Source organism: Chlorocebus sabaeus, chromosome 2 (genome assembly GCF_047675955.1).
Source record: "Chlorocebus sabaeus isolate Y175 chromosome 2, mChlSab1.0.hap1, whole genome shotgun sequence".
Classification (NCBI taxonomy): Eukaryota; Metazoa; Chordata; class Mammalia; order Primates; family Cercopithecidae; genus Chlorocebus; species Chlorocebus sabaeus.
The window spans coordinates 27,089,242-27,114,854 of NC_132905.1; the positions used below are offsets into that span (position 1 = coordinate 27,089,242).

General features: G+C 41.5%; 1 protein-coding gene across 5 annotated transcripts in view; it reads left to right on the forward strand.

Annotated features, from left to right (window-relative positions):
• Window positions 1-25,613, forward strand: part of LOC119619406 (retinoblastoma-like protein 1) — an 87,370-nt gene that overhangs the window by 53,249 nt on the left and 8,508 nt on the right. For all 5 annotated transcript variants that reach the window (XM_073006753.1, XM_073006760.1, XM_073006767.1 and 2 more), the window contains 5 exons: window positions 1,299-1,507; window positions 10,863-11,039; window positions 13,274-13,345; window positions 15,620-15,710; window positions 24,431-24,579. In XM_073006753.1, the coding sequence (XP_072862854.1) occupies window positions 1,299-1,507; window positions 10,863-11,039; window positions 13,274-13,345; window positions 15,620-15,710; window positions 24,431-24,579 (698 nt within the window). The remainder of the gene's footprint in view (window positions 1-1,298; window positions 1,508-10,862; window positions 11,040-13,273; window positions 13,346-15,619; window positions 15,711-24,430; window positions 24,580-25,613) is intronic.

The following is a 25,613-nucleotide window of genomic DNA, read 5'->3' on the forward strand; positions in this document are numbered from 1 at the left end:
CAGCACTTTGGGAGACTGAGGCAAGAGGATCACTTTAGCCCAAGAGTTTGAGACCCAGACTGGGCAACATAGCAATATCCTACCTCTACAAAGAAATTAAATTAGCTGGCGTGGTGATGTGTGCCTGTGGTCCCAGCTACTTGGTAGGCTGAGGCAGGAGAATCACTTGAGCCTGGGAATTTGAGGCTACAGTGAGCCGTGATCACACAACTGTACTCCAGCCAGGACAACAGAGCAAGACGTCTTAAAAAAAAAAAAAAAAAAAGGTGGGGATACTGGGCACAGTGGCTCATGCCTGTAATTCTAGCACTTTGGGAGGCTGAGGTAGGTGGATCACTTGAAGTCAGGAGTTTGAGACCAGCCTGGCAAACGTGGTGAAACCCTGTCTCTACTAAAAATACAGAAAAAATATTAGCCGGGTGTGGTGGTGCATGCCTATAGTCCTAGCTACTCAGGAGGCTGAGGCAGGAGAATTGCTTGAACCTGGGAGGCAGAGGTCTCAGTGAGCCGAGATCAGGCCACTGCACTCCCACCTGGGTGACAGAGTGAGACTCCATCTCAAAAAAAAAAAAAAATGGCTAGCTGCGGTGGCTCATGCCTGTAATCCTAGCATTTTGGGAGGCCGAGGCAGGCAGATGGCTTGAGCTCATGAGTTCGAGACTAACCTGGGTGACGTGGCAAAACTCCCATCTCTAAAAAAGTACAGGCCGGGCATGGTGGCTCACGACTGTAATCCCAGCACTTTGGGAGGCCAAGGAGGGTGGATCACAAGGTAGGAGATCGAGACATTCTGGCTAACATGGTGAAACCCATCTCTACTGAAAATATTTTAAAAATTAGCTGGGTGTGGTGGCATGCACCTGTAGTTACAGCTACTCAGGAGGCTGAGGCAGGAGAATTGAACCTGGGAGGCAGAGGTTGCAGTGAGCTGAGATCACACCACTGCACTCCAGCCTGGGTGACAAAACAAGACTCCACCTCAAAAAAAAAAAGTTAGCCAGGCATGGTGGTTTGCACCTGTAGTCCCAGCTATTTGCAGGGCTTGAGGTGGGAGGATCACTTGAGCCCAGAAGGTCGAGGCCACAGTGAGCTGAGATGGCGCCACTGCACTCCAACCTGAGTGACCAAGGGAGATCCTGTCTCAAAAAAAAAAAAAAAAATCAATCATAACCTAGAATTACTATTTTGTAGCCTTCTTATACACACAGATATATATATATATAATTGACAAAATATATATAGTTGACAACTTTCCTAGAACATATGCAGATTATTTCTAATAATGCTTATACATTCAGGTGTTGCAAATGATGCTGCAGAGATCACACTACCTATTTCCATGAATACAAATCAAGAGTCCAAAGTCAAGAGTCCTGTATCACTTACTGCTCATTCATTAATTGGTGCTTCTCCAAAACAGACCAGTCTGACTAAAGCACAAGAGGTACATTCAACTGGAATAAGCAGGCCAAAGAGAACTGGGTCCTTAGCACTCTTTTACAGAAAGGTATGTGTTTTTACAGCATTTAAAAAGAGTTTATATTAAATAATATGGAAGAAAGATTGAGTAACAGAGACAGACTTTGGTCTGTTTTTTTCCTAATATATATAACACAAAATTTACCATTTTAACCATTTTTAAGTGTACAGTTCAATGGTATTAAATACATTCATATCGTTGTGCAGCTTTTCAGTATTACTACCATCTATCTTCAGAACTTTTTCATCTTCTCATTCTGAAATTCTGTATCCATTTCTCCCTTTCCCCAGCTTCTGGCAACTACTATTCTACTTTCTGTTTCTGTGAATTTGACTACTCTAGGTTCCTCATATGAGTGAAATCATACGGTATTTGTTTTTTGTTTTTTTTGTGTGTGACTGGCTTAGCATAATGTCTTCTAGGTTCATCCATATATCTTGTGCCAGAATTTCCTTCCTTTTCAAGGCTGAATAATATTCCATTGTATGAAGAAAAGAAAAAAAGAACAAAATAAAAAATATTCCATCGTATGAATGTACTTTCTATTTAATATCACATTTTGTTTATTCATTCATCTGTTGATGGGCATTTGGGTTGCTTCTGCCTTTTGGCTATAGTGAATAATGCTGCTGTGAACATTTGTGTACAGGTGTCTGTTCAAACCAGGCATGGTTGCTCATGCCTGTAAGCCCAGTGCTTTGTGAGGCTGAGGCAGGAGGATCACTTGAACCCAGGGGTTTGAGACCACTCTGGGCAACACAGTGAGACCCTATCTCTATTTAAAAAAAAAAAAAAACAGCCAGGTGTGGTGGCAGATGCCTATAGTCCTGTCTATTTCGGAGGCTGAGGTGTGAGGATCACTTGAGCCCAGGAGGTTGAAGCTACAGTGAGCCAAGATCGCACCACTGCACTCCAGCCTGGGCAACAGAACAAGGCCCTGTCTTAAGAAGAAAAAAAAATAGCAATAAATATCTATTCAAGTCTCTGCTTTCAATTTCTTTGGGCATATTCCCAGAAATGGGAGAGTAATTTAGTATTTCATTTTCTGAGGAACCACTGTACCGTTTTCCACAGTGGCTGGACCATTTTATATTCCTACCAGCAAGGCGCAAGTGTTCCAAGTTCTTCACATCCTTGCCAACATTTCGTGTTTTCTGGTTTGTTTGTTTTTTTGATAATGGCCATCCAATGGGTGTAAAGAGACATCTTATTATAATTTCGATTTTCATTTCCCTACTGATTAGTAATATTGAGTATCTTTTCATGTGTTTTTGCTCATCTATATATCTTCATTGTAGAAATGTCTATTCAAGTCTTTTGCCCATTTTTTTAATTATGGGTTTTGTTTTTGTTGAATTGTAGGAGTTCTTTATGTATTCTAGATATTAATCCCCTATAAAATATACTATTTACAAGTATTTTCTCCCATTCTATGGGTTGTCTTTTCATTCCATTGATAGTGTTCTTGACACATGAAAGTTTTTAATTTTAATAAAGTCAATTTATTCTTTTCATGTTTTGTCTCTGTTTTTGGTGTCATATACAAGAAATAATTGCCAAATCCAGTATTATAAAACTTCTCCCCTATGTTTTCATCTAAGAGTTTTATAGTTTTTAGCTCTTATATTTATTATGTCTATTTTTTTTTGAGACAGTCTCACTTTGTCACCCAGGCTGGAGTGCAGTCGCGCAGTCACAGCTCACTGCAGCCTCCGCCTCCCGGGTTCAAATGATCCTCCCACCTCAACGCCCCGAGCAGCTGAGACTACAGGCATGTGCCACCATGCCCAGCTAATTTTCTTTTTTTTTTTTGAGACAGAGTCTCACTCTGTTGCCCAGGCTGGAGAGCAGTGGCGCAGTCTCGGCTCACTGCAACCTCTGCCTCCTGGGTTCAAGCAATTCTCCTGTCTCAACCTCCTGAGTAACTGGGACTACAGGCACATGCCACCACGCCCGTTTAATTTTTGTATTTTTAGTAGAGACGAGGTTTCACCATACTGGTTAGGCTGGTTTCAAACTAATGACCTCAGGTGATTCACCCACCTTGGCCTCCCAAAGTGCTAGGATTACAGGCATGAGCCACCACACCTGGCCTGTTTTTGCATTTTTTTTGTAGAGACGGGGTTTCAGCATGTTGCCCAGGCTGGTCTGGAACTTGTGAGCTTAAGTGATCTGCCCGCCTCAGCCTCCCAAAGTGCTGGGATTACAGCCATGAGCCACTACACCCAGCCCATTTTAATTTTTGTATATGGTGTTAGATAAGGGTCTAAAGTCATTCTTTTACACATGGATATCTTTTCCCAGCACTATTTGTTGAAAGACTGCCCTTTCCCATTGAATGAGCTTAGAATCCTTGTTGAAAAGTCACTTGAGCATAGATATGGGAGTTTAATTCTGGACTCTGTATTCTATTCATTGGACTATATGTCTATCTGTATTCAGTACCACACTGTTTTGATAACCGTAGCTTTGTGTCAAAAGTTTTAAAATCAGGAGGTGTGAGACCTCCAACTTTATTTTTCTTTCTTAAGATTGTTTTAGCTATTCAAGATTTCTTGAGAGTCTGTATGAGTTTCAGGATAGATTTTTCTCTTTCTGCAAAAACATTGTTGGAATTTTGACAGAGATTGCATTGAGTATGGACATTGCATTGGCTAGCATTGACATCTTAAGAATATTAAGTCTTCCAGTCCATGATCATAGGATGTCTTTTCATTCACGTCTTCTTTAATTTCTTTCAGCAACATTTTGTAGTTTTCAGTATATGTCTTTTGCAAGACAAGTCCTTGCTTAAGATTATTCCTAAGTATTGTATTATTTTTGATGCTATTGTAAGTAAGTGGAATTGTCTTAATTTCATTTTTTAGATTGTTCGTTAATGTAATGTAAAGGAACACAAGTGATGTTGTATTGATTTTCTTATCTTGCAGCTTTGCTGATTTATTTATTAGTTCTGTCAGGTTTTATGGATTCTTTAGGTTTTTTGAGTTTTCCATACATAAGATTATGTCATCTATGAACAAAGATAATTTTACTTCTTTCTTTCCAATTTGGATTTATTTTTCCTGCCTAATTGCTCTGGCTAGGAATTCCAGTTCTATGTTGAATAAAAGTGGTGAAAGCAAACATCTTTGTTTTACTCCTGATCTTAGGGGAACACCTTTCAGGTTTTCAATTTGAGAATGATGTTAGCTGTAGGTTTTTTATATACAGTTGACCCTTGAACAACATGTTTTTGCACTGTACAAGTCCACTTGTATACAAATTTTTTTCAGCCGACACAGAATGAAAATACAGTATTTGAGGGATGTGATACCTGTGTATATAGAGGGCCAGCTTTTTGTACATGGGGATTCTACAGGGCAAAATGGAGGACTTGAGTATGCATATATTCAGGTATATGCAGGAGCTCCTGGAAGAAATCTCCTGTGTATACCAAGGGATTACTGTATATCCTTTATTTTGTTTAGGTAGTTTCCTTCTCTCTTCCTAGCTTTTAGAGTATTTTTTATCATGAAAGGGTGTTACATTTTGTCAAATGCTTTCCTGTATCACTTGAAATAATTCTGTGGCCATTTTCCCTTTGTCCTTTCAATATGGTGTGTTATACAGATTGATTTCCTTATTTCAAATTATCCTTACCTTCTAAAAATAAGTTCTACTTGGTCATGGTGTATAACCCTCTTCATATGCTGTTGAATTTGTTTTGCCAGTATTTAGTTGAGGATTTTTGCACCAATATTCACAAGAGATAGTGGTCTGTATTTTTTCTTATGTTTAGTCTGGCTTTGCTGTCAAGTGATGTACCTTTAGCCACTTAAAAAATACATTTGACCTTTCAAGAGAACATTATGATCCTGGTGAGCTATAAGTTTAGACTCAGGCTCACAGGATTTGATTCTGTTTTCAGATCTAACTTACGTTTTTTGCTAGCTTGTATTCTTTTGTAACTTTGAGTAAGTAGTTGGCCAGCCTCTGGAATTAACTGAAACTCCATTGTGTTATGTTGCTGTAGAATGGAGTTCACTGTGGGACAAATACATGTTGGATCTCATGGATGAATCTGAATCAGCAAAGAATCATTCTAAAGATTGATGGGATACTGTGAGAAGGCTATATATTCTTTTTAATTGTTTTTTTTTTTAGAGACAAGGTCTTGCTCTGTTACCAAAGCTATAGCGCAGTGGCATGAATATGGCTCACTGTAGCCTTGAACTCCTGGGCTCAAGTGATCCTCCCTCTTTGACCTCCCAAAGCATTGGGATTACTGTGTGAGTCACCATGCCCAAGCCATTATTTATTTATTTACTTTTGAGACAGAGTCTTACTCTGTCTCCCAGGCTGGAATGCAGTAGCATGATCTCGGCTCACTACAGCTTCTGTCTCCCAGGTTCAAGTGATTCACCTGCCTCACCCTCCCAAGTAGCTGGGACTACAGGTGTGCACCACCACACCTGGCTAATTTTTGTATTTTTAGTAGAAACGGGGTTTCACTATATTGGCCAGCCTGGTCTCAAACTCCTGACCTCAGGTGATCTGCCCACCACAGCCTCCCAAAGTGCTGGGATTACAGGCATGTGCCACCATGCCCAGCTGTTACTCATAATTTTTATTATAAATCTAGGCCAGGCATGGTGGCTCATGCCTGTAATCTCAGTATTTTCAGAGGCCGAGGCAGGAGGATTACTTGAGGCTTGCAGTTCAAGACCAGCCTGGGCAACATAGCGAGACCCAGTCTCTACCAAAAACTTAAAAAATTAGCCAGCATAGTGGCACATGCCTGTAGTCCCAGCTACTCAGGAGGCTAAAGTGGAAGGATAACATGAGCCCATGATTTCAAGGCTGCAGTGAGCTAAGAAGGTGCTACTACACTCCAGCCCAAGAAACAGAGTAAGACCCCATCTCCAAAAATAAAAAATAAATAAAATAAATCTAGTGTGTTACCTTTTAAATTAGCATATGACCAGTTCTTATTATAATACTTAAATTATTTTAATATTAATGGAAAAGGACTAAAAACTGTTGACCTTAGACAATAACTTGAATTTGTCCTATCTCTTACAAGGACATTTTGAATCATCGGCTTCTGATAAGATAGACATGTTAATCAGATATTTATAACCAAACATGACTGCAGTGTATCCCACAACTAGATGGTTGGCTAGCCCATTCTATTGCCCAGGTTGGAGTACAGTGACTATTCACAAGCACAGTTACAGCATGCTACAGCCCAAACTCCTAGGCTCAAGTGATCCTCCTTCATTACCCTCCAAGTAGCTGGGTCTACAGGCAAATTTAAGTGTATTTCTCTACTAATCGTTTTATTATTATTATTTTGAGACAGGGTCTTGCTCTGTCGCCCAGACTAGAGTGCAGAGGCACGATAATGGCTCACTGCAGTCTACCTCCCAGGCTCAAGAGCTCCTCCTGCCTCCTGAGTAGTAGGACCACAGGCGTGCACCACCCCATCCAGGTAGATTTTTTTTTTTTTTTTAAGATGGAGTCTCGGTCTGTCGCCAGGCTGGAGTGCAGTGGTGGGATCTCGGCTCACTGCAACCTCCGACTCCCTAGTTCAAGCGATTCTCTGCCTCAGCCTCCCGAGTAGCTGGGATTACAGGGACGCACCACCAGGGCCAGCTAATTTTTTTTTTTTTTTTTTTTTTTGAGACGGAATCTCGCTCTGTACCCCTGGCTGGAGGGCAGTGGCGCGATCTCGGCTCACTGCAAGCTCCACCTCCCGGATTCCCGCCATTCTCCTGCCTCAGCCTCCCGAGTAGCTGGGACTACAGGCGCCCGCAACCGCGCCCGGCTAATTTTTTGTGTTTTTAGTAGAGACGGGGTTTCACCGTGGTCTCGATCTCCTGACCTTGTGATCCGCCGGCCTCGGCCTCCCAAAGTGCTGGGATTACACTCGTGAGCTACCGCACCCGGCTGAGGATTATTTTTTACGTTTTTATATCAAATCCTATTTCTTTCACAGTACCTCTAACATGTTTTCTGACCTTGGGCATAGTGATTATCTATTTATTTCTTAGATTTCAGTTTAGCTGTTTGAAAATAATAGTAGTTTAAACAAGAGAATTTATCTTTCACGTAAAGTCTGTGTAAGTAGTATGGGACTGCTGTGGTTACCATGACCATTAAGAACCCAGGTCCTGGCCAGGCGTGGTGGCTGACGCCTGTAATCCTAGCACTTTGGGAGGCCGGGATGGGCAGATCACGAGGTCAGGAGTTCAAGATCATCCTGGCTAACATGGTGAAACCCCATCTCTACTAAAAATACAAAAAAATTACCCGGGCGTGGTAGCAAGCACCTGTAGTCCCAGCTAATCGGGAGGCTGAAGCAGGAGAATGGCATGAACCTGGGCAACGGGGTTGCAGTGAGCCGAGATTGTGACACCGCACTCTAGCCTGGGCGACAGAGCAAGACTCCATCTCAACAAATAAAAAAACCCAGGTCCCTTCAAGGATTTTTTGGCCGTTCTCAACACAAGGTTTCTAACTCAGTCCATGATGACTGCTTCCCTTCCAGATATCATATCTGCGTTCTAGCCAGCAGGAAGAAAAAGAGCATGCCTCCTCACCTTCAGAACCTGTCCTAGAAGTTACATACACCAGTGCTGTTTATTTCCCACTTAGTCATGTAGCCACTTGTAGAATTTTATTTATTTATTTATTTATTTTTTGGAGACAAGGTCTCGCTCAGTCACCCATGCTGGGGTGCAGTGGCAAGATCTTGGCTCACTGCAGCCTCAACCTCCCGGGCTCAAGCGATCCTCTCACCTCAGCCTCGTGAGTAGCTGGGACTATAGGCACAGGCTACCACACCCAGCTAATTTTTTAATTTTTTGTAGATAAGGGGTTTCGCTATGTTGCTTAGGATAGTTTCAAACTCCTGGACTCAACCAGTCCATCCACCTCACCTTCCCAACGTGCTGGGATTACAGATGTGAGCCACCGTGCCCAGGCAGAATTTTCAAAGGGGCAAATACAGTCTTTATTACAGGAAGCCGGGTGTAAATGTCAAGGGTTCTGTTGTTGCAGAAGAGGAGACAGACACTGGAAAACAACTCATTTATAGCTTCTACAACCATTCTTTGTCTTCTATTCCTTTCAATTATAGCTCATTTATTTTCATTACATTGTGGATTTTGGAGCAACTGATTCTCCAAGGAATTTCATCTTTTAGGGAAACCCCTTCTTTGAATGAAATAGTCTCCAGAAGTATAAACAAAACATATGAAAGCAGGGCTGCTTTGGTTGACAATTAGGATGGTTGAGGGAGAGTCTTGCTCTTTTCACCACCTTTACTGGCTTCTCTTCTCTCCCTCCACCCCCTCCTGTGCCTAAGGACTGTTTAAAATACAGAGCTTGAAAATATGGCGGTTTCCCCATTTACTTACCATTTTTAATTTTCAAAATGGCAAATTATTGCCTCTGATAATTAACCTAAGTTTGAAAGAAGTAAGACTTTTTTTGGTGAATTCTTCATTTTGAATGTTGTTTTAGACTCTAACATCCTTTTCCTTTCATTTAATTATAACCTACTCAGTATAGATTAGAAGCTAGAAAATATAAAAGGAACTGAAATGTCTGAATCTATAATAAATTCAAAATAACCATTCACTGAGTAAATTATAACGATTATCTGTGCTGAACTCAGTGTGATGCTGGTGTTCTATGCCTAAATAGAATTTGCCGTGAATGTTAGAATCAAAAGCCTGCCAGCATATGTGTATCCTGTAAGCATTGGATCCGTTCTGTAAAAGATACTTTACCAAGTGTTACTTAATTACATATTATTTTTAATTCTTCTAGCTAGGACTATATCTCTTATCTTATGCTTTCATGAATATAAAGTTCTAGCGTCTTTCCCTCTGCTCTGACCCTACTGTTTCCTCAGCATGCCTGGACCAGAAACAAGGGGAGAGGATACAGAAAATTTGTTTGCTGTAAAATAAATCACTGGTGGCTTTGGAGTCAACTATTTGTCTCTCTTTATATTAGATTACTGAGTAGCTTAAATTAGTTTTTAAGCTCAGTTTGTAGGTATTTTTCTGCCAAAGATAATTTTCTGTAAGGGGTAACTTACTTTCTTTTTTTTTCCTCTCTGGAAAGTTAAAGACATAGTTTGGGCCGGGTGCAGTGACTCACCCTGTAATCCCAGCACTTTGGGAGGCCGAGGCAGGCAGATCGCCTGACCTCAGGAGTTCGAGACCACTCTGGGCAACGTGGTGAAACCACATCTCAAATACAAAAAAAAAAAAAAAAAAATTAGCCAGGCATGGTGATGCTTGCCTGTAGTCCCAGCTACTTGGGAGGCTGAGACACGAGAATCACTTGAGCCCGGAGGCGGAGGTTGCAGTGAGCCAAGATCGTGCCACTGCACTCCAACTTAGGCTACAGAGTGAGACTCTGTCTCAAAAAAAAAAAAAAAAAAAAAGTTTGAATAAAATAGTCTGGTTTAGGAATACCACATCAGGGTTATCAATTCTTAAAATAATAAAAGTCTTGCAGGATCTTAGGGCCAGGGAACTGAACTGAATTTATTTTCACATGCTTTAAAAAAAAAAGCTTTGTATCTTATTTAACATTCCTGTTTTGTTCCCATTGTGCTCATAAAAAGTGTAGAATATAGGAGCAATTTTTAAATGGTTTTGCTTTCTGACTTATTTTGGAGTCAAACGTTTATTATTTGGCATGTTAGGCCTCCTAGCAATTTTACCTGAACCCAAAGAGAATAGACAGAGACTTCTGAGCTTTGAAAAATTATGCGTTCGGGCCAGGCACAATGGCTCACACCTGTAATCCCATTACTTTGGAAGGCTGCAGTGCGTGGATTACTTGAGGTCAGGAGTTAAAGACAAGCCTGGCCAACATGATCAAACCCTGCCTCTACGAAAAATACAAAAATTAGCTAGGCATGGTGGCCTGCAACTGTATGCCCAGTTACTCGGGAGGCTAAGGCAGTAACTGCTTTACACAGAAGGCAGAGGTTGCAGTGAGGCAAGAGGGTGCCACTGCACTCCAGCCTGGGTGACAAAGCGAGAATCCACCTAAGAAGAAAAAAAAAAGGAAAAATTATGTATTCATAATTGTCATGATGCAGGTAAATCTATATTTCAGTTTTTCTTTACATAGTTGGCAGCATAGAGTAATAGATGACATCTTTAAAAAAAATTTTCAAGTAGCTTTGCTTTCATCTATATCTTCCTGCCATAGCAGTGAACTAGTGCTATAGAACAGAAATTTTATTTAATTTAGTATATCAACAGCCTATGTTTTTAATCTTGGTCTGAAAGCCCGTGTTCGTGGTAAGACATAAAAATTTGAGAAATGATTTACTTGGTGTTGTGCATCAATGTGTTACCTTCTATTTTAGGTCTATCATTTGGCAAGTGTACGCTTACGTGATCTATGTCTAAAACTGGATGTTTCAAATGAGTTACGAAGGAAGATATGGACGTGTTTTGAATTCACTTTAGTTCACTGCCCTGATCTAATGAAAGACAGGCATTTGGATCAGCTCCTCCTTTGTGCCTTTTATATCATGGCAAAGGTAATGTATACATTGGGAGAAGAGGCTGGGCATGGTGGCTCACACATATAATCCTAGCACTTTGGGAGGTCAAGGCAAGGAGATCACTTGAGCCCAAGATTTCGAGATCAGCTTGGGCAACATGGTGAAACTTTGTCTCTGTAAAAAATGTAAAAATTAACTGGGCATTGTTGCTTGCACCTATAGGCCCAGCTACTTGGGAGACTGAGGTGGGAGGATCTCTTGAGCCCAGGAGGCCAAGGTTGCAGTGACCCGAGATCATGACACTGCACTTCAGTCTGGGCAATAGAGCAAGACTCCTGTCTCAAGAAAAAAAAAAGTTTCTGTACCATATTGCGTATTGCTTTCTCGTGATTTATTGTGCTGCCTCAGAAGAGCATTTTACTTTCTAGTTGCTACAACGTGTTTTAAGTCATAGAATAACATATCTTGCTTGTTTTTTAAAATTCTCATATATCTGATACAATCATTTGTCTTTACCACACTGGCCACACTGGCAGTCCTAGCAGATGTATACAGTTAAGATTTGGTTTTTCAGCTTTTTGAGACAGAGCATATGTTTTTAAACTCCTTTGTGACCCCTCCTCCCAGAATGCCTCTTTGAAATCTCTGTAAAAAATAGGTCTTAGGCTGGGCGCGGTGGCTCACGCCTGTAATCCCAGCACTTTGGGAGCCCAAGGCGGATGGATCACAAGGTCAGGAGATCAAGACCATCCCGGCTAACACGGTGAAAGCCAGTCTCTACTAAAAATACAAAAAATTAGCCGGGCGTGGTGATGGGCGCCTGTAGTCCCAGCTACTCAGGAGACTGAGGCAGGAGAACGGCGTGAACCTGGGAGGCGGAGCTTGCAGTGAGATGAGATTGCGCCACTGCACTCCAGCCTGGGCGACAGAGCACGACTCCGTCTCAAATAAATAAATAAATAAATAAATAAATAATAGGTCTTAATAATTGTTTCTGCAGCACTATGGCGGTTAATGAGAACATGCACCATACAAAAGGCAACTAAAAGGGATCCAAGAAGAAAATGGTTGATTCATTTTTTAAGAAAGATTAGTTTGATGTAAAAAAGCACCGACTATGTTCAATACAAGAAATACTAGAAAGACACTAGTTACCAGGACTCAAGGAACCAAATTGCATCTGATAGCCTCAAGAGTCATGTGTTTGAAGTGAATCTTGCTGATTTGCAGAATGATGAAGTTGCAGTTAGAAAACTCAACCTGAAGGGCCGGGCGTGGGCTCACACCTATAATCCCAGCACTTTGGGAGGCTAAGGCAGGCAGATCACGAGGTCAGGAGATCGAGACCATCCTGGCTAACACGGTGAAACCCTGTCTCTACTAAAAATACAAAAATTAGCTGGGCGTGGTGGCACACTCCTGTAGTCCCAGCTACTCAGGAAGGACTCCTGAGGCAGGAGAATCACTTGAACCCGGGAGGCGGAGGTTGCAGTAAGCCAAGATCATGCCACTGCACTCCAGCCTAGATGACAGAGCGAGACTCTATCTCAAAAAAAAAAAAAAAAAAAAAAGAATTAAAAACTTAAAAGATAAATGTTACTAACTAATGGTGTGTTTTCCAGAAGACTGTTAGAGTTCAGGCTTTGCCATTTCTAGCTCATCATTATAGAGAACAGGGTTAGGACTAACGGACAGTGAAGCAAGGGAAAGGAGTAACTTAAGTGACGTTTATGATCACAGAGATCCCAGAAGGAATTCCTTTTTCTTCCTCTTGGCCACCACTGTGACTTCTGTCTAAACATTAGAAACCCTACAGTCTGTCCTGAAATGTTAAAACCTAATCCTATAATAGCCACTCAGTTTGATTGAGGATCATCACGTAAGATATTTTTAATCCTTTGTATGTAGTTAATTTACTTTTAAGTAAGTACTTAAAATTAATAAAACTGGAGACTGCAGGGCATTAAACAGATCTGAGTTTTCTTATATCTTTTTTTATATAAAGAAATGGATTTTCAGTAGAGTCACAGCATAACAGTTTCAGTGCTTTTTGATTAATGAAACTATTAAGTGATTCCCCACAGGCTACAAAGCCTGAACTGTAAAGGTAGAAAAAAATCATAAATGTTAGTGGGTTTTAGTCATGGACTGGCCTGGGGTTAATGGTTTTCTGCAAGGTTGCTCTCAGTGCCAACTTATAATTGAAGTTTTGTTCAGAGCCATTTTTCTTTCAAAAAGCATTTGATAAATGCAGTTTTTATTTTCCTTAGGTAACAAAAGAAGAAAGAACTTTTCAAGAAATTATGAAAAGTTACAGGAATCAGCCCCAAGCTAATAGTCACGTGAGTTACATTATTTCTCCTACTGTCCAAAAATAGATTTACTGTTTTCCACTGACAAGTTATATAAAAGGTAAACTTATTTTATAGTTTTAATATACTTCAGATTTTCTGTTTTAATGGATAACATTAAAACTCAAGAGATAATTTCATCAAAGGACAATTTCAGTAGAAGCCAGGAAATCTAACTGTTTCCGATTCATCCATATACTTTCATATACTTCTCATAAGTTCTGCCATTCTATTTGTTCATTTAATGAAAGATATGTATAATGGCTCACGCCTGTAATCCCAGCACTTTGGGAGGCAGAGTCAGGTGGATTACCTGAGGTCAGGAATTCGAGACCAGTCTGGCCAACATGGTAAAACCCTGTCTCTACTAAAAATACAGAAATTAGCCAGGCATGGTGGCACACGCCTGTAATCCCAGCTACTCGGGAGGCTGATGCAGGAGAATTGCTTGAGCCCGGGAGGCGGAGGTTGCGGTGAGCCAAGATTGTTCCACTGCACTCCAGCCTGGCTGACAGAGCGAGACTCTGTCTCAGAAAAAAAAAAAAAAAAAAAAAAAGATATGTATAATAATAATATTCTTTAATTATATAACTTTATTTTTTTAATGATATTTAAACCCAGTGAAATTTTAGGGTTCATTAACCTAACTACAGCTTCTTTTGCCATCTGCTAAGCACCCTAATGTTTGCATCTTTGAATAGATGTTAAACATTTCTGATTATATTGTTCTCGCTGTGGTGAAAATTGCATGAAACCTTTCGGTCATAGTAGCAGAGTGGACTGGCACACAATAAGCATTTAATGAATGTTAATGTCATATTGTTGTTATTATTGTACCTGAAGAACACAAGTAAATTACCTTAAGGGTTTGATCATTCAAGAACCTGGTTGCTCTGCTCTTAGGAAGCATAATGGTCTCTTCTCTGGCCCTGGAAATTGTAGCCAGAGAGTGAGAGTGGCCTAGATTGCAGACCAGCACAGAGATGTGGCCTCAGTATTAGTAGTTATATCCCCTTCTAAGAGAGCTTTAAGCCCTAAAATACATTATAGCAAGCAATATAGAGACATTTGAAGAACCAAGTACAGGCATTTGTTATATCCTGTGATAAGCTAAGATTTTCTGGGCTTCTTCAGGAAAATCCCTCAGGAACAGAGCCTAGAAAGCTTTAGATTGTCCTTGAAGATCATTAAGGTGAGGTTAGTGTGAGTCAAAAATGGGCCAAGCCATGGCTCCCTGAATATCCTCTTAATACCAGTAACCTATAATATAGTGCAAGGGGGAATGGATCATGCCTTTCCAGCTATCTCAGAGGTGAGATAGTTCAGGGGCAGGGAAGGGAAAAGATTTTCATGTGGTCGTCTGAAAGGAGATGGGAATGGGCTGGGGGCAGAAAAACAAGCTGCATTAAGAACAAACGACTCTTGGCCAGGCACAGTGGCTCACGCCTGTAATCCCACCAGTTAAGGAAGCCAAGGCAGGCAGATTGCTTGAGCCCAGGAGGTCAATGCTACAGTGAGCCATGATTGTGCCACTGCACTCTAGTCTGAGCCATGGAGTGAGACCCTGTCTCTAAAAAGAAAAAAAAAAAGACCAATCGATTGTTGTGTAAGGAATTAAAAAGGAGGAATTAATTCAGGTCTTTTGTTTTTTGTTTGTTTGTTTGTTTTCTTTTGTTTTGTATTTGAGACAGAGTCTTGCTCTGTTGTCCAGGCTGGAGCGCAGTGGTGCAATCTCAGCTCAGTGCAACCTTCACCCCTGGCTTCAAACAGTTCTCCTGCCTCAGCCTCCCTAGTAGCTGGAATTACAAGTGTGTGCTTCCATGCCCAGCTAATTTTTGTATTTTTAGTAGAGACAGGCTTTCACCATGTTGGCCAGGCTGGTCTTGAATGCCTGGCCTCAAGTGATCTGCCCGCCTTGGCCTCCCAAAGTGCTGGGATTACAGGTGTGAGCCACTGCACCTGACCAAATTCAGGTCTTTGAAGTTGCTTTTATTTAGTAAAACCCAATCATCAGTCTTTAGTTGCTATTTCTTCTATTTTATAAACTAAGCCCATCTTAGATGGTAAGCTCTTCTCCAGTATCCCCTCTTTTATGGTATGTGTTATAATCTATGCTTACTAGAGCTAATAACATTTTACCCTTGAGTATCACTTATACAGACAAATAGTTTTTCATTGGCTTGATATTTTGCTCTTCTCACTTTGATTTTGTTTAACATGTACCTCTGTGACTGAGCAGTCCTTTTTTTCCCCTCTGGTGTGTAGGTATATAGAAGTGTTCTGCTGAAAAGTATTCCAAGAGAATTTGTGGCATATAATAAAAATATAAATGATGACTTTGAAATGATAGATTGTGGTAAGTTATCCAATTTAACATACTATATGTAAAACACATTGGATCACACTGTACATAATACAGTGGGTGTCAGACAACATGGAAATGTGAATCATGAGGAGGTGAGGTAGACAATACACACACGTTTTGAAAACAATTATGTTTGAGATTAGAATGTGCTGGTATAGTTTATTGAAACCATTAATTTGTCCCCCGTTAATTGTGTTTTGGAAGAAATTTTCTAGTCTACTTATACATGTTAATGAAACATATAAAAGAGACTTAATAAAATTCTTATCTGAATGACAGAGAAAACAAGGTAGCTGACAGTAATCTTCCTGAGGAGTCTATTAAAAAAATGTCCTGGCTGGGCGTGGTGGTTCACGCCTGTAATCTCAGCACTTTGGGAGGCCAAGGCGGTCAGATCACGAGGTCAAGAGATCAAGGCCATCCTGGCCAACATGGTGAAACTCCATCTCTACTTTAAAAAATACAAAAATTAACTAGTTGTGGTGGTATGTGTCTGTAGTCCCAGCTACTCGGGAGCCTGAGGCAGGAGAATCACTTGAACCCGGGAGTCGGAGGTTACAGTGAGCCGAGATCACGCCACTGCACTCCAGCCTGGCAGCAGAGTGAGACTCTGTCGCACACACACACACAAAAGAAAATGTCCTGTTCATATAAGTGTTATTTATAGGTAATTCTGCTACCACAGGCAAGACTGCACGCTCTTGCCACCATCATGCTAAGACTTCAGGCACTAGTAATCTTTTTTCAAAGAAAAGAAAATCAAATGGTTACTATTCATACACCTCTTCTGTCTACCTCCTTTCCCTTGTCTCATCTTTCCATGTATTTAAGGTGTATGTAATATATACAGTGTATATACTGTGATTTTTTTGTTTTGTTTTGCTTTGTTTGAGATAGGGTTTTGTTCTGTCACCTACACTGGAGTGCAGTGGTATGATCATGACTCACTGCAGCATCGACCTCCCAGACTCAAGTAATCCTTCCACCTCAGCCTCCCGAATAGCTGGAACTACAGGCATGAGCCATCACCCTGGCTAATTTTTATATTTTTTGTAGAGACAGGATTTTGCCATGTTTGCTCAGGCTGGTCTTGAAATCGTGAGCTCAAGTGACCCGCCCACCTTGGCCTCCCAAAGTACTAGGATTACAGGCATGAGCCACTGTGCCAAGTCTAGGTACTGTGATTTCTTTAATGCCACAGTGTGAGACATTTAGGTCATTTCTCCTTTTTTCTTCTCTTTTCTTGTCTTGTCTTGTCTTGTCCTCTCCTATCCCCCACTCTCCTTTCCTCTCTTCTCCCCATCCCCATCCCTTCTCCTCCCCTCCCCCTCCCCTGCCCTCCTTTCTCTTTTCTTTTTTCTTTTCTTTTCTTTTTTTCTTTTCTGAGACAGGATCTCACTCTGTTACCCAGGCAGAAATGCAGTGGCACAATCATGGCTCACTGCAGCCCTGACCTCCAGCGTTCCTTTCATCTCAGTCTTGCTGTCACACCCAACTAATTTTTTGTAGAGGTGGGATTTTTCCATGTTGCCCAAGTTGGTCTCCAACTCCTGGACTCAAGCAATCTCCTTACCTTGGCCTCCCAAAGTTCTGGGCTGACAGGTGTAAGCCACCACGCCTGGCCAGGTTGCTTCTAGTTATGCACAGCTCTGTGATGAGTATCATTTGTAGCTTAAATATTTAGGCCACATCCTTAGGATAAATTCTTGAAAGAAAATCTGATGAATTAAAACAAGTTTTTAAATTATAAAAATACCCATAATCATTATGGTGTCCACTGGGATATAAACTTTTAAGATTTCATTCACCAAAAAGATCTTTTAATAATGTCCTAGAATCTGACTTTTTGAGGATAATAGGCCAAACTCAATTCTTTTTACATAAGTGTGTTATTCTGGAGCGTTTTCAAGGCAATGAGGAGTATATAAGACAGTAACCCTGGCCAGGCGCGGTGGCTCACACCTGTAATCCCAGTACTTTGGGAGGCCGAGGTGGGTGGATCATGAGATCAGGAGTTCGAGACCAGCCTGGCCAAGATGGTGAAACCTGTCTCTAGTAAAACTGCAAAAATTAGCCAGGTGCAGTGGGTGCAGTGGCAGGCACCTGTAATCCCAACTACTCAGGAGACTGAGGCAGGAGAATCACTTGAACTTGGGTGGCAGAGGTTGCAGTGAGCCAAGATCCTGCCACTGCACTCCAGTCTGGGTGACAGAGTGAGACTCCATCTCAAAAAAACAAAACAACAACAATAAATGCAGACAGTAACACTGACAAACTATTAAAAAGCCTTTTTCTGTATTTGTTATACATGTTGCTTACCTATCTGGGGTGGTTTTTCTGTTCCTCCAAAACCAGACATCAGGTTAGCTAGAAAGCTGTGGATCCCTTGCCTGTTTTGTGTTTTTTCTATGTGAAACTAACTGCTAGCAAGTATCTGAGCCACAAGAGCAGTGAAGTAGAGAGTAGAAGCAAAAGATAATAGATGATGTCGTTTTCTGTTTTGTTTTCTTTTTGATAAGTGTCTGCCAAAGAAACTTGAGGTGACTGAGAGTTCGCCACTTCCTGTATATATAGGTTTCAGATCAAATTCTGCTACACAATTTCTTTCTTTTTTTTCTTTTTTTCTTTCTTTTTTTTTTTTTTTTTTTTTTTGAGATACAGTCTCACTCTTGTGGCCCAGGCTGGAGTGCAATGGTGCGATCTCGGCTCACTGCAACCTCCGCCTCCCAGGTTCAAGTGATTCTCCTGCCTCAGCCTCCCGAGTAGCTGGGATTACAGATACCTGCCACCACGCCCAGCTAATTTTTGTATTTTTAGTAGAGACGGGGTTTTGCCATGTTGGCCAGGCTGGTCTTGAACTCCGGATCTCAGGTGATCCGCCCTCCTTGGCCTCCCAAAGTGCTGGGATTTCAGGCGTCAGCCACTGCACCTAACCTTTTGTTTGTTTGTTTGTTTGTTTGAGACCATGTCTTGCTCTGTCACCCAGGCTGGAGTACAGTGGGACAGTCACAGCTCACTGCAGCCTTGACCTCCCAGGCCCAAGTGATTCTTGGCTCAGCCACGGCCTGGCTAATTTTTATATTTTTTGTAGAGATGGGGTTTCACCATGTTGCCAAGGCCAGTCTTGAACTCCTGGGTTCAAGTGATCCATCTGCCTTGGCCTCCCAAAGTGCTGGGATTACAGGTGTGCGTCACTGCACTCTGTCTTATATACAGTTATTAACTATATTTATTAGCAAATAAGCAAACAACCATTGTTACAGGTCCTGTACAGTGGTGGTGGCACAGGGCAGGGAGAATATCCAGTGATGATGAACTCAGGAATTCTGGCACTCATAGAGTGAGAGCACAGTGACTTATGTCTATAATCCCAGCACTTCGGGAGGCCAAGCCGGGAGGGTGGCTTGAACCGAGGAGTTCAAGACCATTGTAGGTAACATAGTGAGAGCCCATTGCTACAAAAAATTTTTTAAAAATAGCCACACATGGTGGTGAGCATCTATAGTCCAAGCTACTCAGGAGGCTGAATTGGGAGGTTGGCTTGAGCCCAGGATGTCAAGGCTACAGTGAGCCATGATCTTGCCACTGTACTCCAGAGCAAGACCCTGTCTCAAAAAAAAAAAAAAAAAAAAGAGAGAGAGAGAGAAAGTTATGTAGGAGGATATGCAATCAGACAAGTCTATATTCAGATAAGTCACCTTCCAGTTCTTAGAGCTATGTCTAGATGCTATGACCCAGATTTGGACACACCAAAGAACACCGACTTGGGAAGAACAGTTCTGGTTCTATAAACAAATTCATTATGGGTTGTAAAATAATTACTGTTTAAAAAGCACACACACAATTTATATATCCTATGCAGTAAGTTCATATATCCCAGTTCTATGTCTGACCACCACCCAAGGAAAAGATTTGCTCAAGAATGGGTGCCAAGATTTCAGATGCAGGATTCAGTCAACCTTATGGCTAGCATCAAGCAAATACCGTGGATCAGAATTCAGGGCTGGACACAGGACTTCTTAGAGCTTTTAGCCTTAACGTTATTATCCCTAAGAATAAAGCCTAGAGACTTCACTGGATCTTTCATCACTTTCATGGCTATTGAGGGTAGTGTCTCAAATATTTTAACCAATCTGCTTATCTTAAATACTTTTTATTTCCTGAACATGAGCTCATTTTTAGCATTAGTCACACTTAATAAGCATTCACTATTTTCATCAGTAAAAACCCATTTCTGGCCGGACATGGTGGCTCACACCTGTAATCCCAGCACTTTGGGAGACCAAGACGGGTGGATCACTTGAGGTCAGGTGTTCGAGACCAGTCTTGCTGACATGGTGAAACCCCATCTTTACTAAAAATACAAAAATTAGCCAGGCATGGTGGTGAGCACTTGTAATCCCTGCCACTTAGGAGGCTGAGGCAGGAGAATTGCTTGAACACTGGAGGCGGAGGTTGCAGTGAGCTGAGATTGTGCCACTGCACTCCAGCCTGGGCAACAGAGCAAGACTCTTTCTCAAAAAAAAAAAAAAAAAAAAGTTCTGACTTTGAGTATGTTAATGAGCAAAGCATTGGTCATCGATTGAGATATGCCTAACAGAAACTGTTGGAGTGGAGAAAGAATTTCCTGATTAAAACACCAGCTCACTCCTCATGGGCTATGAATTCTTCAATGTCATGTTAGCAGACCACTCCAGAGTGGCAGTCTTAATTAGAATACTTGGGAGACCTAGGTTATAGCTTAACCTAAGTAACACAAATGTAACACTGTACTCAAGTGTATTGTAGTTAACTGAAAACTTTACATTACTTCCTTAGAAACTTATTTTACGGATTAAAAATAATTATATTTAGGCTGGGTGTTGTGGCTCATGCCTGTAATCTCCCAGCACTATGGAAGGCTGAGGCAAGAGGATCCCTTGAACCCAGGAATTAAAGACCAGCAAGAGCAACACAGCAAGACCCCCATCTGCAAAAAATGAAAATAAAAAATTAGCTGGGCATGGTGGCTCACACCTGTAGTCCCAACTACTTGGGAGACTGAGGCAGGAAGATCACTTGAATCCAGGAATTTGAGATTGTAGTGAACTATGATCGCACCACTGCACTTCAGCCAGGGTGATAGAGCAAGATCTTGTCTCTAAAAATAAAAAATATAACTATATGTATATGTATGTATGTGTGTGCATACACACACACACACAGAGTCATGTGCCGTATAATGATGTTTCAGTCAGTGATGGCCCACACATACACCAGTGGTCCTATAAGATTATAATGCTGTATTTTTACTATACCTTTTCTATGTTTAGATATATTTAAATGCACAAATACTTGCCATTGTGATACAATTGCCTGTGGTATTCAGGACAGTAACATGCTGTACAGTTTTGCAACTTAGGAGCAATATGCTATACCATTCAGCCTAGGTGTGTAGTTGGTCATACAATCTAGGTTTGTGTATGTATACTCTATAGTATTCTCATGACAAAATCATTTCAACAATGCATTTTTGAGAAGATAACCCATCATTATGCAATACACAACTATATATACACATATGCATATATATAATATTTAATACAAACTTTGTTCATAGTAAGGCCTTAGTAATAGCTATTATTTATAAGCAATATCAAATTTGTTATATTAATGAGTATGGTTTTTTTAGCATTAGTCCCACTTAATAAACCATTCACTATTTTCATCAGTAAAAACCCATTTCTGACCGGACATGGTGGCTCACACCTATAATCCCAGCACTTTGGGAGACCGAGATGGGATCTCACTGTGTTTCCCAGACTGGTCTTGAACTCTTGGGCTCAAGTGATCCTCCCACCTCGGCCTCCCAAAGTGCTGGAATTACAGGCGTGAGCCACCACACCTGGACGAGTATTTTTTTAATGTCTTTTTTTTCTTTAGTTTTTTTAAATTTTAGAGATGAGATCTTGCTCTGTTGCCCAGGCTGGAATGTAATAGGATAATCATAGGTCACTGCAACCTTGATTTCCTGGGTTCAAGCGATCCTCTCATCTCAGCCTCCCGAGTAGCTAGGGATAAAAGTGCGTGCCACCACACCTAGTTTTTAAATTTTTAATTTTTTTTTTTTTTTGAGACGGAGTCTCGCTCTGTCGCCCAGGCTGGAGTGCAGTGGCGCGATCTCAGCTCACTGCAAGTTCCACCCCTGGGGTTCACGCCATTCTCCTGCCTCAGCCTCCTGAGTAGCTGGGACTACGGGCACCTGCTACCGCGCCCGGCTAATTTTTTGTATTTTTAGTAGAGACGGGGTTTCACTGTGTTAGCCAGGATGGTCTCGATCTCCTGACCTTGTGATCCGCCCGCCTTGGCCTCCCAAAGTGCTGGGATTACAGGCGTGAGCCACCACGCCCGGCCCCTTAATTTTTTTTTTTTATAGAGACAGGGTTTCACCACATCCAGCCTCCCACAATTTTAAATGTTTGGTTCATTCAAGTAAAGTATAGCTCCTTACCTTACATAAATATTAACAACTGGAATTGGAATGACACAGAAATATGGAGACACTATAGTCTCTGTCTCAATAAATTTCTAATACAAGGAGGACATTAAATAATTTTAGGCCAGGTGTGGTCGCTCACGTCTATAATCCCAGCACTTTGAGAGACCGAAGTGGGAGGATCACTTGAGCCCAGGAGTTAGAGACCAGCCTAGAAAACATAGGGAGACCCTGTCTCTACAAAAAGTAAAAAAAAAATTAGCCTGGTGTGGCAGCATTCACCTGTAGTCCCACCTACTCAGGAGGCTGAGGCAAGAGGATCAAGAACCTGTCATAAAAACAAAACAAAAAGAAATAATTTTAATTGATCCATATAATGAGAATAACCTAGAAGAGCTGTTAACATACCAGTATCCTTTGAAACAGTATTTCCCAGAATGGTAGTATAAGTGTTTTGGGGGGTCCAGGCGCAGTGGTTTACGCCTGTAATCCCAGCACTTTGGGAGGCCAAAGCGGGTGGATCACCTGAGGTCAGGAGTTTGAGACCAGCCTGTCCAGCATGACGAAACCCCATCTCTACTGAAAATACAAAAATTAGCCAGGTGTGGTGGCATGCTCCTGTAATCCCAAATACCCAGGAGGCTGAGGCAGGAGAATCGCTGGATCCCAGCGGGCAGAGAGACTGCAGTGAGCCGAGATTGCACCACTGCACTCCAGGCTGGGCGACAGAGCAAGACTCCCTCTCAAAAAAAAAAAAGTGTTTTGGGGAAAGAGACTATACATAAAAAATTGGGGAAGTATGGAATTAAAGTGAACATGAGAGTTATTTTTTTTCCCAAACTGCAGTACTTCTCAGAGCCTTATACTAACATGCATTTCTGAATTTCTAATATAATGTACAGCATTTCCTCAACTTTATTTAACCACATAGCTCCCCTCCCCTCCCACCCTAGTCAAGATCCTTTAGAAATAGCAGAAGTGAAAAAGACATCCAAATTAAGACTGAGATCCCCTGGGGCCGTTTGGTCTTTGAACCATGTTTGTGTTTTCTGGTTTTCCTAAGGCGAAGGCATTGCTTCTACCCATGTTCTCAATGTTTGTAGGCCAGTGAATTAAGAATGAGAACTTTTTTCATATAAATGCTAAATTCTTTTTAATTGGTAGTGGTTTTCTTAGCTCTTCTAAACACATGGTTCTTGTGTATACAAGTAAATGATAGTTTGTAATACTCTATAATACTTTTCCTTCCCCAAAAAATAGTAGGACAAATTTCTGCCTAGTTTCACAAGCTATCCCAGAGTTGCACCATTAAGTAGGAAACTACGTTGGGGCAAGCTGTTATTTTACTACTGGGGGTGCTCAGTAAAACCTGAACACTGGTTCCTGATCAGGGCTCCTGTTGTACGTGGTACAATAAGGCTCTTAGAACACCTGTCACCTGCCATGTATTTGCAGAGAAATAAATGTAATTCATTTTGCTTCTTCCCTAACCTCTCAGGATATGCTTTACCTTTTAGAATCTTTCCACCTTTCTCAAAGACACAAGAAGAATATCTGCAGGCCTTTTAGTTTTCTGAAGCTGAGGTTTGCCACTGCCTGCCATACTGTAGAACTTAGATAACACCAGCCCAGGGCTGTTGCCCCTCTAAAAGCCACTAATGACAGTCAGCTCAAAAGCTATGGTTGTGAAAACATTCTGAAGTGGCATCTAGAGAAGAGAGCACCACCTTCAATTGATATGTTTGCATTTTTCTAGATTCCAATATGACTTATAAGTAATACAAATGGATTTCTGAACCTTCTCTGAAAATATTAATTTCTCTACATAAAGACTTGTGAGTTTTTTTTAATATTGTAGAAAGGTAATTTAAATTGCCGACTTGTATATTAAAGTATGCTTTGTGGCTGGGCATGGTGGCTCACGCCTGTAATCCCAGCACTTTGAGAGGCTGAGGCTGGCAGATCACTAGAGCCCAGGAGTTGGAAACCATCCTGGGCAACATGGCAAAACGCCATCTCTACTAAAAATAAAAAATAGCCAGGCATGGTGGTGCGTGCCAGTAGTCCCAGCTACTCAGGAGGCTGAGGTGGGAGGATCACTTGAATCCAGGAGGTCGGGGTTGCAGTGAGCCAACATTTGCACCACTGCACTCCACCCTGGGTGACAAAGTGAGACCCTGTCTCAAAAAAAATAAAAAGTATGCTTTGTATCACAACATTGCATTCCTTTTAACAGACTTGGAAGATGCTACAAAAACACCTGACTGCTCCAGTGGACCAGTGAAAGAGGAAAGAGGTGATCTTATAAAATTTTACAATACAATATATGTAGGAAGAGTGAAGTCATTTGCACTGAAATACGACTTGTCAAATCAGGACCATGTGGTATGTTTTATGTTTTACTACTTTATTATTATTTGCTGTCATAGTTGAATTACTATAAGTTTATTTTGCTAGATAAGTATGTCAAAGTAAAATTACTAGCAATTAATCAGAGCATGACTAGTAACTTAATCAGTATTTAAGGCTGTGGTACAACAGAGACGAGAGGAAATCATGGAATCTGTTGCCCTGACTACAGTGCAGTGGTGAGATCCTGGCTCACTGCAACCTTTGCTTCCAGGGCTCAAGCGATGCTCCCACCCCAGCCTCCCAAGTAGCTGGTATGACAGCTGCATGCCACCACCACGCCTGGCTAATTTTTTTGTATTTTTAGTAGATACGGGGTTTCACCATGTTGGCCAGGCTGGTCTGGAACTCCTGGACTTAAGCAATCTACCCACCTCAGACTCCCAAAGTGATGGGACTACAGGTGTGAAACACCACGCCTGGCAGGAATTTTATCTATACCATGATTATGTTGCTAGAAATTCCGTGTATATATGGGTAAGAACTTGACGGGAACATGAATATTAAAACAATTAATTTGTTTGTATTTATTTATTTATTTATTTTGAGACAGAGTCTCACCCTGTCACCCAGGCTGGAGTGCAATGGCACAATCTCAGCTCAACTGCAACCTCCGCCTTCCAGGTTCAAGTGATTGTCCTGCCTCAGCCTTCCCAGTAGCTGGTATTACAGGAGCATGTCACTACACCTGGCTAATTTTTTGTATCTTTAGTAGAGACAGGGTTTCACCATGTTGGCCAGGCTGGTCTTGAACTCCTGACCTTGTGATCCGCCCACCTCAGCCTCCCAGAGTGCTGGGATTACAGGCATGAGCCACTGCGCCCAGCAAATTTGGTAAATTTTTCTGTTGTTACATTGTGAGATTAATGTTTTTCTCAAGGTAAAGACAGAAGGGGCCAGGTGTGGTGGCTCATGCCTGTAATCCCAGCACTTTGGGAGACCAAGGTGGGTGGATCACCAGAGGTCAGGAGTTCAAGACCAGCCTGGCCAACATGGTGAAATCCCATCTC